We start from the raw sequence: 15,258 nt of genomic DNA, 5'->3' as shown, positions 1-15,258 counted from the left end.
AATTCAAAATTCTACTCTTGACCTATAAAGCCATAAATGACATGGCCCCATCCTACCTCAAAGATGCTATAGAACCATATCATCCAAACAGAGCTCTTCGCTCTCAGAATGCTGGCCTTCTGGTGGTGCCAAGAGTCTCTAAAAGTACTGTAGGAGGTAGAGCGTTTAGCTACCAAGCTCCTGTGTTATGGAATCAGCTCCCGACCCATGTTAAATATGCTGACACAGTCTCTTCATTTAAGTCCAGGCTTATAACGTTCCTCTTCGAAATCGCTTATGGTCAGAGTAGTTAGGAACAGAAAGATAAACCCACAGCTTCAGCTACGCTGCCCTAGGAGTAACTATGCTGGGGGAAGTATGGCAGCTTGAGCACTATCCTCTTCTTCTTCTGACTACTTATGCTATCAAACAATATTTATTTTTTGATTCCACTTGCAAACTGTTCACCGCCTTCTTTTCTTTCTCTCACTCCTGAGGACCTGTGGACCCAGATGCCCCTCCCCTGGTGAAGTGGTCCCTGCCCTGTGTGGACGGTCCCTCATCTGCCTGAAGAGTGGCTCCAGTTCGCCTCAGTCGGTCCCTCTTCTGCCTGAAGAGTGGGTCCAGCTCGACTCAGACGGTCCCTCATCTGCCTGAAGAGTGGGTCCAGCTCGACTCAGACGGTCCCTCTTCTGCCTGAAGAGTGGGTCCAGCTCGACTCAGACGGTCCCTCTTCTGCCTGAAGAGTGGGTCCAGTTCGCCTCAGACGGTCCCTCTTCTGCCTGAAGAGTGGGTCCAGCTCCAGTCTCCTTGTGTCCGTCTGTCCGTCTGTGAGAGTCGGATCTCTCCTTCACTGGAACTCCTCCAGGTTTCTACGCTTTTTTCCCAAAGAGGTTTTTTTTGTAGTTTTTCCTGGCCGAGAAGGAGAGTCTAAGGACAGAGGACCCTGGGACATCGTCCCTCGCCACCACAGACATTGTCTGACTTCATCGCCACCACAGACATTGTCTGACTTCATCGCCACCACAGACATTGTTGATTCATTTCTCCCTGTGGCCCTCAGAGGCAACTGTTGTTGTGATTTTGGGCCTTACAAAAATAAATTGATTTGATTTGATTTGATTTAAACAGAATATATATTTTCTGATTGACTAAAACTGTTACATTTGTGTCAACTAAAACAAGAAAAAAACTAAAATGAATGAATGACTAAATCCAGACAAAAACTAACACTGCTTTGTTCCAGTGTGTGTGTGTGTGTGTGTGTTTGTGTGTGTGTGTGTTATGAATGGGCTTAAGTGTGTCACTGTGACTTAAAAAAATGCTACGTACAAAGTCCATCCATCCATCCATCTTCTGCCGCTTTATCCGGGGCCGGGTCGCGGGGGCAGCAGTCTGAGCAGGGACTCCCAGACTTCCTTCTCCCCAGACACTTCCTCTAACTCCTCCGGGGGGATCCCGAGGCGTTCCCAGGCCAGCCGAGAGACATAGTCTCTCCAGCGTGTCCTGGGTCTTCCCCGGGGCCTCTTCCCGGTGGGACATGCCTGAAACACCTCCCGAGGGAGGCGCCCAGGAGGCATCCGAAACAGATGCCCGAGCCACCTCAGCTGGCTCCTCTCGACGTGGAGGAGCAGCGGCTCTACTCCGAGCTCCCCCCGTGTGGCCGAGCTCCTCACCTTATCTCTAAGGGAGCGCCCAGCCACACGGCGGAGGAAACTCACTTCGACCGCTTGTATCCGCGATCTTGTTCTTTCGGGCACTACCCAAAGCTCATGACCATAGGTGAGGGTAGGAACGTAGACCGACCGGTAAATAGAGAGCTTTGCCTTTCGGCTCAGCTCCCTCTTTACCACAACGGTCCGATGCAGCGACTGCATCACTGCAGCCGCTGCACCGATCCGCCTGTCGATCTCACGCTCCATCCTTCCCTCACTCGTGAACAAGACCCCGAGATACTTGAACTCCTCCACTTGGGGCAAGGACACCCCACCCACCTGGAGAGGGCAAGCCACCTTTTTCCGGTCGAGAACCATGGCCTCGGATTTGGAGGTGCTGATTCTCATCCCAGCCGCTTCACACTCGGCTGCAAACCGTCCCAGTGCATGTTGCAGGTCCGGGTTTGATGGAGCCATCAGGACAACATCGTCTGCAAACAGCAGCGATGAGATCCTGTGGTCCCCAAACCGGACACCCTCCGACCCCCGACTGCGCCTAGAAATTCTGTCCATAAAAATTATGAACAGAACCGGTGACAAAGGGCAGCCCTGGCGGAGTCCAACATGCACTGGGAACAGGTCAGACTTACTGCCGGCAATGCGAACACAGCTCCTGCTCCGGTCATACAGGGACCGGACAGCCCTGAGCAAAGGGCCCCGGACCCCGAACTCCCGGAGCACCCCCCAAAGGACACCCCGAGGGACACGGTCGAAAGCCTTCTCCAGCTACGTACAGTGTGGAACACTGGACCAGCTACGTACAAAGTGTCTGAATAAAAACGAGGTCAATGTAGAGTTGGTCAACACTTCATATTATGTCACACACCATCATAACAATAGGCTTCATTAACGTATGTGTATGTGTGTGTTAAATGTGTGAAAAACAAAAGGGGGTTGTTTAAAAAAATTAAAAAAATCATAGACAATTTGTCATACAGTATATACATGCAATACTTTCCATTAGAACTAAATATCTTTTTTTTATAGTTTATATCTTTTTTATTTATTTGTATATGTTTATTGATAAGATTTGTTGGATTTGTTGGATTTGTTGTATTTATTGTATTTGTAGAATTTGTTGTATTTGTTGTATTTATTGTATTTGTTGTATGAATGTATTTGTAGAATTTCTTGTATTTGTTGTATTTATTGTATTTGTAGAATTTGTAGAATTTGTTGTATTTGTTGTATTTGTATAATTTGTTGTATTTATTGTATTTGTTGTATTTATTGTATTTGTAGAATTTGTTGTATTTGTTGTATTTGTAGAATTTGTTGTATTTATTGTATTTGTTGTATTTATTGTATTTGTAGAATTTGTTGTATTTATTGTATTTGTTGTATTTATTGTATTTGTAGAATTTGTTGTATTTATTGTATTTGTTGTATTTATTGTATTTGTAGAATTTGTTGTATTTGTTGTATTTATTGTATTTGTAGAATTTGTTGTATTTGTTGTATTTGTAGAATTTGTTGTATTTATTGTATTTGTTGTATTTATTGTATTTGTAGAATTTGTTGTATTTATTGTATTTGTTGTATTTATTGTATTTGTAGAATTTGTTGTATTTGTTGTATTTATTGTATTTGTAGAATTTGTTGTATTTGTTGTATTTGTAGAATTTGTTGTATTTATTGTATTTGTTGTATTTATTGTATTTGTAGAATTTGTGGAATTTGTTGTATTTGTTGTATTTATTGTATTTGTAGAATTTGTTGTATTTGTTGTATCTTTTGTATTTGTTTAACCGGGAAAGAACCCATTAAGATTGAGACCTCCTTGGGGGTGAGTGACAGAAGTTTACATTTAACTATGTCTTACTCTTTGTCAAGTAAAAGATGCACATTTACATCTTACGCTATACACTAAGAACACCCAGCGTGTGAAGCTCCTGGCCACGCCCGTTTGAGCAGCGTCTTCCCGCGCTCACACTGGGACCACGTGCATGACATCTGCGTCGTGTCGGTTTATAACGGAGCCAACATCAACGGGCTGCACTCCGCCTGGTATTAATATGTCTCATTCACAGACGGCTGACTCAGGCTGTTCTTGCGCCAGGAAAAAAATACAACTATTAAATGTACTGTAAAGGGAACTCAGTGTTTATTTCACGTTTCTGCTGCTTCAGACCTGACACCCGCTAATGCTATCGCCATGTGTAGCTTACAAGGTTACGAACACATGAATAAAACACATGACTTCCTTGTTCCTCCTTTTCCTGGACTATTTTGGGCTCTCGAACTTTTCACACCAAATACCACGTGAGATAATAATCTGCTTTCTGAAGCAGATCTAAACCTGGGCAAAAGTGAGGCTAAAACAGATCTAAAATGAGACTAAACCATAAATAATACAGGTCTAAATAACAATTAAAACAAAGGAGGACAAAAACAATAATGGATTTGACTATGAATTAAAAAAAATAAACCACCACAGGTTAATTTGTCTTTGGAGAAGTTTGAGAAACACATTGAACAACGCTAAAATGCACGTATTACCGTATTTTCCGGACTATAAGTCATTTTTTCATAGTTTTGGCCTGGGTGCGACTTATACTCCAGAGCGACTAATATGTGATATTATTTGTTATTTTCACGCTGACAACCGTAATTCACATGTTGATTATTTTCACACTGACAACCTCATGAGGGCGCTCTAGGCTCTAAGAAGAAGAATCTGCACTTCCTCTTCCTCCGGAGTTTGTGGAGTTGTTTAGAAGTGACACAGAGGAAGAAAAATTCAATGGATTTAATGATTTAGTTATACATTTCCCCCAAAAATGTGACTAATACTCCAGTGCGACTTATGTTGTATGTTTTTTTTCTTCTCTATTATACATTTTTTTGGCTGGAGCGACTTACTCCGGTGCGACTTATAGTCCAGAAAATACGGTATAAACTACCATATGCTAAGTTGTTGCCATGAGATTGCATCGTATTGCGTCACCGCTTAAAAATTTTTTGAGGAAAGACAGACCCGGAAGCGACACCCATAACGCAATTTTAGCCACACCAAGTCACTACCGACAATCTGTTCTTCATTAGTTCAGGATCCGAACGAGTCTGGCGATGATGTATGGACTTAAAAACCGCAAAGGAAACTTCTGGATTTCTATCTTTGACGTCATTTCTGGGAGACTTAACGTGTGTTTTTGTGAGGCTCAAAACAAGAAGACCTTGGAAACAACATTAATGACACGAAACACAACTCCGGGTAAGTGTTTGATGAAGGAGTAATGTGGTTAAAAGCTCAAAAATGTCAACATTGTAAAATATGTGTCCTTTACTGCTGTTATATGATTTATGTTGATGTGTTTCACTCCATAAAGCGTCCATATGTCTGCCATAATATCACATTTATAATCAATTTAACTCACATTTCTTGCATTCGAAAGAGACCCAAACTGCATCATTGTTTTTTTTTCTCAACGTCTCACTCACTGATCGCCTTGTTTTGCATTTGCACATAACTCTGGAACAGTGTACATTGTCAGATTTTATGCAAATGAGTCAAAACTGTGCCATAGATAATGCGCCTTGAGCTTTGATCGCACACATTCACTGTTTCAATAAGCCTCTGCAATATCAACAGATTTATTTCCATCCAGTGTTGTATTAAAGATCTTGATTTGACTCTTCTCAAACACACTGACGTCTCATCCACGACCACGGGATTCGTCTTTCACTGCATCTGTCGGGTTTGAATATAGCGTTGCAGCTGACAGATCATCACCTGCTGCAGTTTGTCCAGCAGGAGGCTCATTCTCCTCACTCAGTTGAATCCAGGGGTCTAGTGGGGACATCTACACTCTCTGTCTACACATCTTGCAGTTATTATATACTACATGTGTTTTTAGCGCCCCAAAAAATATCCGTGATGATTTATGGACTCAAAAACAGCACGGCAGACCTCCAGATTTCAACCAATGACGTCACCCGCCTGGGAAATTTGAAATTGAGTGCGTTTTTGAGTATTGGCATCAGAGGAAGACGAGACCTCGGAAACAGGATGATTGAAACAAGCGTAAATTAAGACGAGGGAACAATGTTGTAGTCAAATGTGGTCAAAAGCTCAAAAACGGTTAAAAGCTCAAAAAAGTCAACTACCATATTTTCTGGATTATAAGTTGTACCGGAGTATAAGTTGCACCGGCCAAAAAATGCATAATAGAGAAGAAAGAAACATATCTAAGTCGGTTGCAGGTGTGAAAATAACAAATATTATCACGTATAAATCGCTCCGGAGTATAAGTATATATGGTATAAATATAAGTATAAGCCTGGCCAAAACTATGAAAAAAGGTGCGACTTACAGTCCAGAAATTACGGTAATTGCAAAATTTTTGACCTTTAAACTATTATTTTTCTTACCCGCATCAAGCTGTTACTCACAACATCATGCAAAACAGACAGGAAGTAAACTACTGTCCCATTTGTGCGTTTTTGGTCACACATCGTCCACTACATCGTCCGTCGTCTACTGTAACAGAGCCAAGTGTAATCCTGTATATCGATGTGCGGGTGACATAAACCATTTGAATTCCTGACATAACTTTAAGCTGATTTCCTGGTTCGCTGTAATGCATCTGATCCCATTGGACCGTGACTGCATCTGCCCATCACTGAAACACTTTACAGATGATAAACCCTGGCACAGTGAGTCATGTGAGTGGGCACAGAGGGCACCGAGGGCACAGAGGGAGCCACATTAACACCATTTGTGTCATTAGTGTAGTGCTGCAGCTTCTCGGCTCTGAATCTGGGCTGAGACTGAAATGACATTAAGGAGAGCAGAGGAAAGGCTGGTCCCGCGAGCTCTGTAACCTACATGTGGGTCTGTGCAGTGACAGTAGTAGAACAAGCATGAAGAGACCGGAGCGCAAGTCAAGTCATGCGGAAATGTCATGCTAACAACTTTAACATCTTACAGCATATTATAACATACTGGAAAATGTTACGGTTTCTAAATTTAGAGTCACGATTATTGGGAGAAGAAACGCCACGATTTAGCAATTATTCACGATTATTCACGATTATTCAACAGTGAAATATTAAATTCACTTTCACATTGTCTAATACATCAACATTCCTCTGTTGTGAGACCAACTTTAATCAAACTTTCTGAAGGAATAAATGAATGTGTCTTAAAAACAGATAAAATACAACGTTACATTCAGGTTTGCTTATAATATGCACTCTTTTAGCTTCAGTTTACTCATGGGATTAGTAATTTGCATTTTCAAATTTAAAATAATGAGGTATTTAGATGTTGGAGCGGCATGGAAAAATAAATCAGATCAGCCACTAGGCAACGTGACTGCTACGCTATAGAGCAATATGTGCAGAGGTCAGTTTGACCACAGAAGCTGATGGTTCATAGGCTTAAAAACTGTGCAAGAAAAGTCCAGATTTTTATCTGCAACATTGAATGGAAATGGAGTGATTTCTAAGAGATCAGAGAAGACAAGCTCATAAACAAGACTAATAAAACAGCCATAAATTAAACTAAATACAACTCCAAGCATGTTAATGCTGAGGGGACAACAATGTAACATGGTCAAAAAGTCAGTTTTTCATAGCATGTGGACTTAAAATTCACAATTATGATCCCTAAAACAAAAGGAAATAACTTAACAAAAGCAAGGATGTATTGTTTCCCATTTTAAAACAGTGTTTGTGAACCTAATTCCTGTGACATTTAGCGATTGTTCTTTCTGCTTCAAGAGACTTTTGTGACGCACTTTGGCATCGACAGTGAAATGTGAAATGTCAGATCAGACGAGGCTCAGGATCGAACAGAGGAACGAGGTAAAGACTGACCTCAAAACTGACTTCAAGCTCGGCCTGTCACGATAACACGTGGACATGTTATGTAGAGGCACAGAAAAATACCCCAATCAACGACAACATTGAAACTACTTTTGCCACTGACACAATCACACACAAAGTACTTATTTAGTGTTTACAGTGAGTCATAGAACAGTTCCTCCATTAGATCTTTTGTTCTACCACTTATATATATTTAATGACCTTGAATAAATAAAGCCCTTTGCTCCATCAAAAAAAATAAAATAAACCTGATTATTATTAAACTCTTAGATGCAACTTTTAAATTCAGATAATAATAAGGTGTTAATTATGTAAAAGAAAAGTACAACCCATTTCTTTCATAGAGCAGTGTTGTTATCCTCTAATTGTTGCTACAATACAGAGTCGGCGTGCGTTTGTTGCTCAGATAAACATTTCTTCCGCTGCATCACAGTAATTAATGTGACTCTGCTCCTCGACATAGAAGGCACTGGTGTTTAAGCTGGCACTAAACTGACACCGCGACATTTGGAGAGAAGACACAACGACTTCCAAAGCAACAATTACACCGCGACAGCACGTAACAGCGGCGGAGTCACGGCCACTTGAGTCCAAAGTATGTTTAATTGTCGGAGGCGAGACGACGAACAGAAGGGCAAATTATGCACGTTTTTCAAGCTCAGAAAGTCACGAGATCAACAGATGTATTTCAACATCTACAGAACAATCCGTTTAGTTTTTTTTCTGAAGTAGCAGCAGGTCAATAACCGCTGTTAAGACTCTTAAAATACACATCGTTCTCCAGGAAACGTATTAAAAAAGGGAAAGTGTTGTGTTTACTGTCGAACGAATGGACAGTTTTCACCTACGGCAGAACACGCCGCCGAATGTGATGCGCTGTTGACTGTATGATTATGATTATGATAAAAACAGTGCATAAAATTGAAAATGAAAAGGATTGATACTTCAAGAAGACTTTGATCCTTATCTACAGCCACGAGTCAGAAACAACGTGCCACAACAAACTCTTGTGGACATTTCCATCTGCTCTTCCTCGTCCACAAGCCTCTGCACCGGACACGCCCTCTGCACCGGACACGCCCCTCTGCACCGGACACGCCCTCTTCACCAGACACGCCCTCTGCACCGGACACGCCCTCTGCACCGGTCAAGACCTCAAAGCTTTCAAGAACACAGACTTCGTGTCTGATTCTAAAATATAACACCCGGACAGGTGGAAATTAGGCTTGTCTGCAAGTAGGCTAACATTTATTAGCATAGCCACGCAATAATATGTCAACTAGCATTAGCCCGCTGCTAACGACGTGAAACAAAACGCTCAGCCTCAGTCTGGAGTGTTTTCTGTAAGTCCACTGGTCCCTCCTGACCACAGTACTATGTTTTTGGACAAAGGGGGTCTTTGGGCATGTTACAGAAGAGTAATCTTTTGTTTTGAGACATTTTGTTGGTAGAGACCACAGTGAACGTGCAGCTTTTGTCCTCAAGATGTCAGAAGAGTGTGTGATGTCACTTCAGACCCATGAAAAAAAGAAACTGAGAGCTATTGTTCTGGACTTTCATCATCAAATCAGCACCAGAACAAGATAAAATCAGATCTAAGCCAGAGCTAAAACGTGACCAAATCTCCAAAAACCTACAACACAAGATGAAGCCCCAAAGCACCAGAGGAAGCCACGGCTCAGCTTCATCACATCATGAAGAAAGTCTTACCTGCCACTCGGACCACGGCCCTCTCGGCGGGGTCCAGCACAGAGTCCTGGCTCTTCCTCTTGCGGCGCTCATGTTTGGACAGGTTCCAGGGCAGCGTGTCCCCGGGGGGCCCCAGGTACGAGGAGGTGCAGGGGGACAGGGACCCGCCCGAGCGCTCGCTTCTGAAGGACGGCTCGCTCACGCAGGAACGCTCGCTCAGAGTGTCGTCGTCTGAGGACTCCATCTCTGTGCGGAAAGAACAGTATTATTAGTATGCGACACTAATAATAACTATCATTTTATTAAGACTTATTAGGTTGGTATAACATCAAAATGCTTGAATCTTTTCAATATTACAGTAAAAAGTACTACTTGCCTGTTTTACGCTAAATATTGCGCGATTTTCGATTTCATATTACACCAAATGTTTAAAAATGTCAGAAGCAGAAGGTTAAATATCAACTCTAACATTGGATACTGTGACATTGGACAAGAGACTTCCTCCTTCCGGCTTTCGCACGCTTGCGTTTGTGTTTGGAGAAGCTAACGTTGCAAAATTAATTAAAAAAACAGATCACGCAGAAGGTCAACGGCCAAAAGTACAAGACACAAGCTCAAAACACCAGGGATAAAGTCAACATAAGTGCACGTTTCACCCTCTGACAACAACAGCGTGAATGTGCTCGTCACTTTTGGACAGACAGGGGTTTTTCTGCCCAGCGTAACACTTCTGCTGCCACGGAGACGAGAGTGTGGGCGTCGCCGTCTCAAAGCTGCTATTTTTACAGTACGGTCGATATTATTATAGTCATCCCGCTTCTCTTTTTTGTTATAGTGTGGGAAAGACGCCTGACTGGACGCTTGAAACGACAGTGAATCGATAACTTTAATAATAGGAGTTAATAGGATCACTGGTGGTTAATCAGCTATATTTAAATGAATTATAGTCGTGTTTTGATCATCGTAATCGTTATCTGGACTATACAGACTCAAAAAAAGACCTTTACAAACAAAAACAACTGCATTATTGAATCAAACTGTCAAAAGTAAGTCACCTGATGTACACTTTTATAATTTGGTTGATTTAATAAAGTCTCAAAGTGCAATAGATTTAATCGTTTGACTGGTCGACTACTAAATGAGTCGTTAGTTGTAGCCCTAAAAAAAAAATAATGTTAAACTAGAGTATATTTGAAGTAGTCTTAGAACATTCTCACAAAGCAGCAAAAAAGATAAAAGTGTAATAAACGATAAAGAGTATTTCCGTAAATGTGTGTTGCATTTCACTTTCCCCGACGATGATTATCATTATTCTCCAACAATTCAAACTCAAAAATGATTGAGATGAAAGTTTCTGTCACTGCTGCACACGGCAACCGAGCAGCCGGTTACATATATTACATTTATAACGTTTTGATCCCGGCCCTGACCTGAAAAAGCAGTGATGAGAGCTGGAAGCGGTGGTCCCGACTCACAAGGTCAATCGTGTAATTCAATCTGGAGCGAGTGTCGATGGACTGAGAACAAGAAGCCACCGGACACGGGCTTAACAAGTCTGAGCGATAAAGAGCATTGTAAGAGGATAGATGAGGAATATAAACCTGCCTACAAAATCTAAATATCAAGCATCATTTATACTAAAGAATGCTACATTTGAAGTGATAAAGCGACTTAAAGTGGCCTCTTTTTCATTCAAACGCCTAAATAAAATGAGCCCCATTTCAAACCGAAGCAGTTCTGGAACTCTTTGGAGAACAAACAATCATCCAGACTCTTCGTGAAGCCCAGACTTTGCGAGTGTGATCAATCTCATCAGAGGAACGCTTAGATTTACAGATTCTCAGTGACGTCACTCTCAATCAAACTGCTGAGGACACAGTGTTAGCTCTGATTGTCAGTCGCAGCCAAGTCAGTCCCGGAGCGTGTCACGACTGGACTTACATCCGAACCACAAAGCGTGCACGGAGGACACAATGGAAACATGGTCTGCGCAAAAAACCTTCTATTTTCATCTTTTAAATAAATGACGGCGTTGTGTTGAGCGGCCGCCTCTTGTTCCTCTCGTGCCGCAGCTGTTTGGCAGATGGAGTTTCCATTCCGGTTTTAGTATGAAACAGCATCTGGATACATACGTTTTGTCTGGCTGCCACACACACTGTCAGGCGCAGCTCCACTTGTTGAGAACCGTCGCGTGTGTCGTCCGTTCGAGGCCAGAGGAACGAGGTCAGCGACGGGTCGGACTAAAGGGGCGTTAATCGTGTGCTTCAGTGCTGTATTTCATCATTGTTCTGTGTTTGGGACAACGTAAACGCGAAGATCAGCTGTGAAGCAGGCGCAATATGTGTATTTAAGTCATCGTGGGAGTCAAGTGAAGGTGCATGGGCTTTAAAAACGCAGAGGAGCACTGCTGGAAGTCGAAGATCGAGAGGAAGAGAAACGAAATGTGCAGATAAAAACAAAACACAACTCCAGAAGTGTTTCCTACAAGTCAGTTTAGCATGAAATATAATAAGAAACATAAGTAAAATGTAAATTAACTGTCCTCAAAGTTAAACTGGGCTCCACATTATGTTTTGAAGGAGGATGTAAACTACTAAAGAAACGCTCTGTCGACTAAAGATGGATTATTATGGATTAGGGCGTGGCATACCTGGGAAATCGCTCAAAACTGTATCTGTGTCTGATTCAAACTGATCTCGCCACAAAGAGGCCACAAAGTCACAGACGTGAGCGCAATATCAACCACTTGAACAGGAAAGTACAAAAAAGTACTCAGTCGACTTAAGATCCTCGAACTACAATCGAGATTCAGTCAATTCTCGCGATAACAAAACGAGATACTCATTTTGAAGTAACAATAATAAAAATGACAGACTGTGACCTTCTTCACTGGACGGTTTTAGAATGACCTTGAGCTTCAGCAGACCACACGGCAACACACACAAAGCGCTAACGTTTAAGAGCCAGGTTTGTCCAAAGTATCAAAAGTCGGATCGATCTATAACTAGCATCAAAACTACACACTTATTTGATCAAGTATTGATACTGAAAAAAATCAAAAAATCACAAAAGTTTTAAAACGATCGTGAGCTTTATCAGAACTCATTTCATCATTTGAGACCACATCGTAACGTGAAGAAAGTGCTACTATTCTGTGTTTAAAATGACTTTCTATACCATCAGTATCGAGTACTGAGCCATTCCTTGGTATCGAAATGGACTTTGAACATTTATCATTGTGACTTCACTATTTGGAGCATTTACCGACTTAAGAGGAGTAAATTTGGCGATGATTAAAAGTCTGCATGTTCAGGAAATTACCACTGAAAGCCATTTTACAAGTTTGTACTGAGACTAAATTGAATCCAGTCCACGTTCTCTCGTCTTTGGACCTCGTGCCTGACTTTCTTTCTCACTTTCTCCCCGTCCTCAGCGCATTTTATCCCCGTCCCAACGCACAAAAGCTGGGATTTCCATTCGCCGCAGACCTACAACTGGCCCCTGACTGCTTCTTCTTTTTTTCATATCTCCACGGCAACGCAACCAGGAAGAGGTTAAAAACTTCGCAGAGCGCTTGGCGGCGGCGGGCTGCTGTGTCCCTGCCGTTTGTCGACAGTGATTCAGAGCCACTGCGGCTTTTATAAATAGAGCCGGGGCAGGAGCTTCAAAGCCGCACTGTGTTATTATGGTGAAGAGGAGCGGGTGAAGAGGAGCGGGTGAAGAGGAGCGGGTGAAGAGGAGTGGGTGAAGAAGAAGAAGAAGAAGAAAGAGGGTGAGCTCACTTCCTGCCGGATCGGAGTCACGTGCGGGCGAGGTCGGTGCGTTAGATCACAAAGGTAAATGCTACGTCACTGGTGCGTCCTTTGTCCTTTGGCAGGAAATTCAGTTTTTTTTTACATTTAAATTCAGATTGCAGGCTTTCTCTCTCTTTTTTCCTCTCTCTTTCAATCCCTCCTTCTCTATCTTTCTCTCTTTTATTTTTGTTTTTACGGTACAGCGTAAAACACACACTTTGAAGACGCACAACAACAGAAGACGTACAACTACAGTGGGTGGCGGTGAATGCACTTCTCCAATTGGCCGCCGATCGTCATTAAAAGTAACACAACAACAACAACAACAACAACAACAACAACAGAAAGTCTCAAAGCCAAATGTTGCAGCACTAAAGCCTTGTCAGGGCATTTTGTGAGAGAAAAACACCTCTAATGTAGTTGTATATATTTTGTATTTAAAGTCTATCTGACATTTCACTAAACCGTAGTGAACACGATTATATTTCAGATTTGACTAAACATTTTGCCCATTTGTCCTCAGAAAATGTTATAAAGGTACTTCCTGGTTGGACAGCAAATATGTCACTGGTCGAGGTAGTTCCACAACTGTTACCTAGCAACCGCACTGTAAACAAGAGCCACAATCCATATGTGTAGAACTCAGCTCTATTTGCCGTCATTTTAAACTTTTATTTTTCTGAATTTCCACACAAACTGCAACGTAACAGAAGTAAAACTGTGATGAATATTTACCACAGGTTCTACACCATCAAACTAAGTCACAATTAGAAAAACAGGAGAACGTGTCACATGGACTTTAAGAATATTTGTTCTGATTTCTTACACTCATTTTAGCATGCAGCTGTATGTTTTACTCTTATTATTATCAGTTGTTTTATGTCACACTTTACCGGCAAAGCAAGTTCCTCAGATTTGAACATTCCCACTGTAAAAAGACACTATTTGACCCATAAGTAACGTTGTGTACACCACCGTTATTCGTGTGAGTGAGTTATTTTATATTTTTCCTTTCCTAGAGTGTAGAGTCTGCTCGTAATTGTAAAGCATTTGATTGCACACCTGGAATAAAGGGAGAATAAAGAGACGTCACTGAATACTTTTGGGATGAGAGCGCGCTGGCTGTGGCCGTTTGTCCCGTCGGAGAAAGCTGCTCGATGTGACTACTACGCTTCTCAAAAGTAACAAAAAAATATCAAAACAAAGCGAAACAAATATCGAAACTGAGAAATCACATGAACAGGACAAACTGTGACTTGTTGCGAACACTTTATAACAACTACACTTAATCTTACCTTAGTAAAGCATGAACAAAGGCTTAATTCATAGTGAACAAATAGTTTATTAAGAACGATTCAGGCTCAGTCATTACTTTACATGACTCATACTCTAACACCAAACCTTTATTAAGTTATAAACCATTTGTTCTTTATGTAATAAGCCTTTGCTCATGCTTTGTTAAGTTGTAGTTATTATAAAAAGAGCAGTTTTTGAATGAATTTGAGCTGAATCAAAACTGTAATAAGACCACAATGTTTAAGATACTACTGTTATTTTGAGTCTATTGTCTAAAACCTCAAACATACAAAAAAAGAGCATTTGTCATGATCCGTGTATAAATGTTTCAATGTTTAAAGAAGCGATCAAGTTTCCCAGGACAAGAAGACATTTTTTAAGTTTAGCGACTGACAATGACGCAAGAACTAAGGTAAAACACGCTAATGATGACGATAAAGGTCAACTATAACATGTTTTTTTTGCATTAAACGTAAGAGTCGTACAACAAAATCACGTAGATCAGACAAAAGGTTCTGCGTGTTTTTGGATTTAAGGGAAAAACTGATCAAATCTGCGACGGGGAGAACGTGCAAACTCCGCACAGAGAGGCCTCGTCTGGAAATCAAACCCAGGACCTTCTTGCTGTGAGGCGAGTCTTGACCACTGCGGCGCCAATATTCCCATGCACCGCCAACCAGACAAACCGCCACTGTCACGCTCACAACAGTCATCGTTTATGGTCTAACAGCTGCAGGCCAATGTCTGACAAGAAAAGCACTAAACACACCATAGTACAAGCTATTATTTATGTCACTTTAACAAGAGTTTATTATGACGCCTGTTCGGTAACAATATTCAGACAAAATGCATCAGGAACGGGCTAAACTGTGCCTTAAAATGACTTGGTCGAGGTCCAAGCGTCGCACAGAACTTCAATCAAAGTTAATTTAAGGTTAAATTAAATAAGAGTGAAA

General features: G+C 41.6%; 1 protein-coding gene across 1 annotated transcript in view; it reads right to left on the bottom strand.

Moving 5' to 3' along the window:
- Nucleotides 1–9,471, bottom strand: part of LOC140362145 (microtubule-actin cross-linking factor 1-like) — a 329,939-nt gene extending 320,468 nt beyond the window's left edge. The window contains exon 1 of the mRNA XM_072448200.1: nt 9,234–9,471. Coding sequence (XP_072304301.1) covers nt 9,234–9,456 — 223 coding nt within the window. The 5' untranslated portion in view covers nt 9,457–9,471. The remainder of the gene's footprint in view (nt 1–9,233) is intronic.
- Nucleotides 9,472–15,258: the final 5,787 nt, after the last annotated feature.

The sequence above is a fragment of the Eucyclogobius newberryi genome, unplaced genomic scaffold, assembly GCF_026437365.1.
Source record: "Eucyclogobius newberryi isolate DKJ021-1_F unplaced genomic scaffold, fEucNew1.0.hap1 SCAF_16, whole genome shotgun sequence".
Taxonomy (NCBI): domain Eukaryota; kingdom Metazoa; phylum Chordata; class Actinopteri; order Gobiiformes; family Gobiidae; genus Eucyclogobius; species Eucyclogobius newberryi.
Note: the sequence above shows the minus strand (reverse complement) of the source record. Positions and strands in the feature narration are given on the sequence as shown.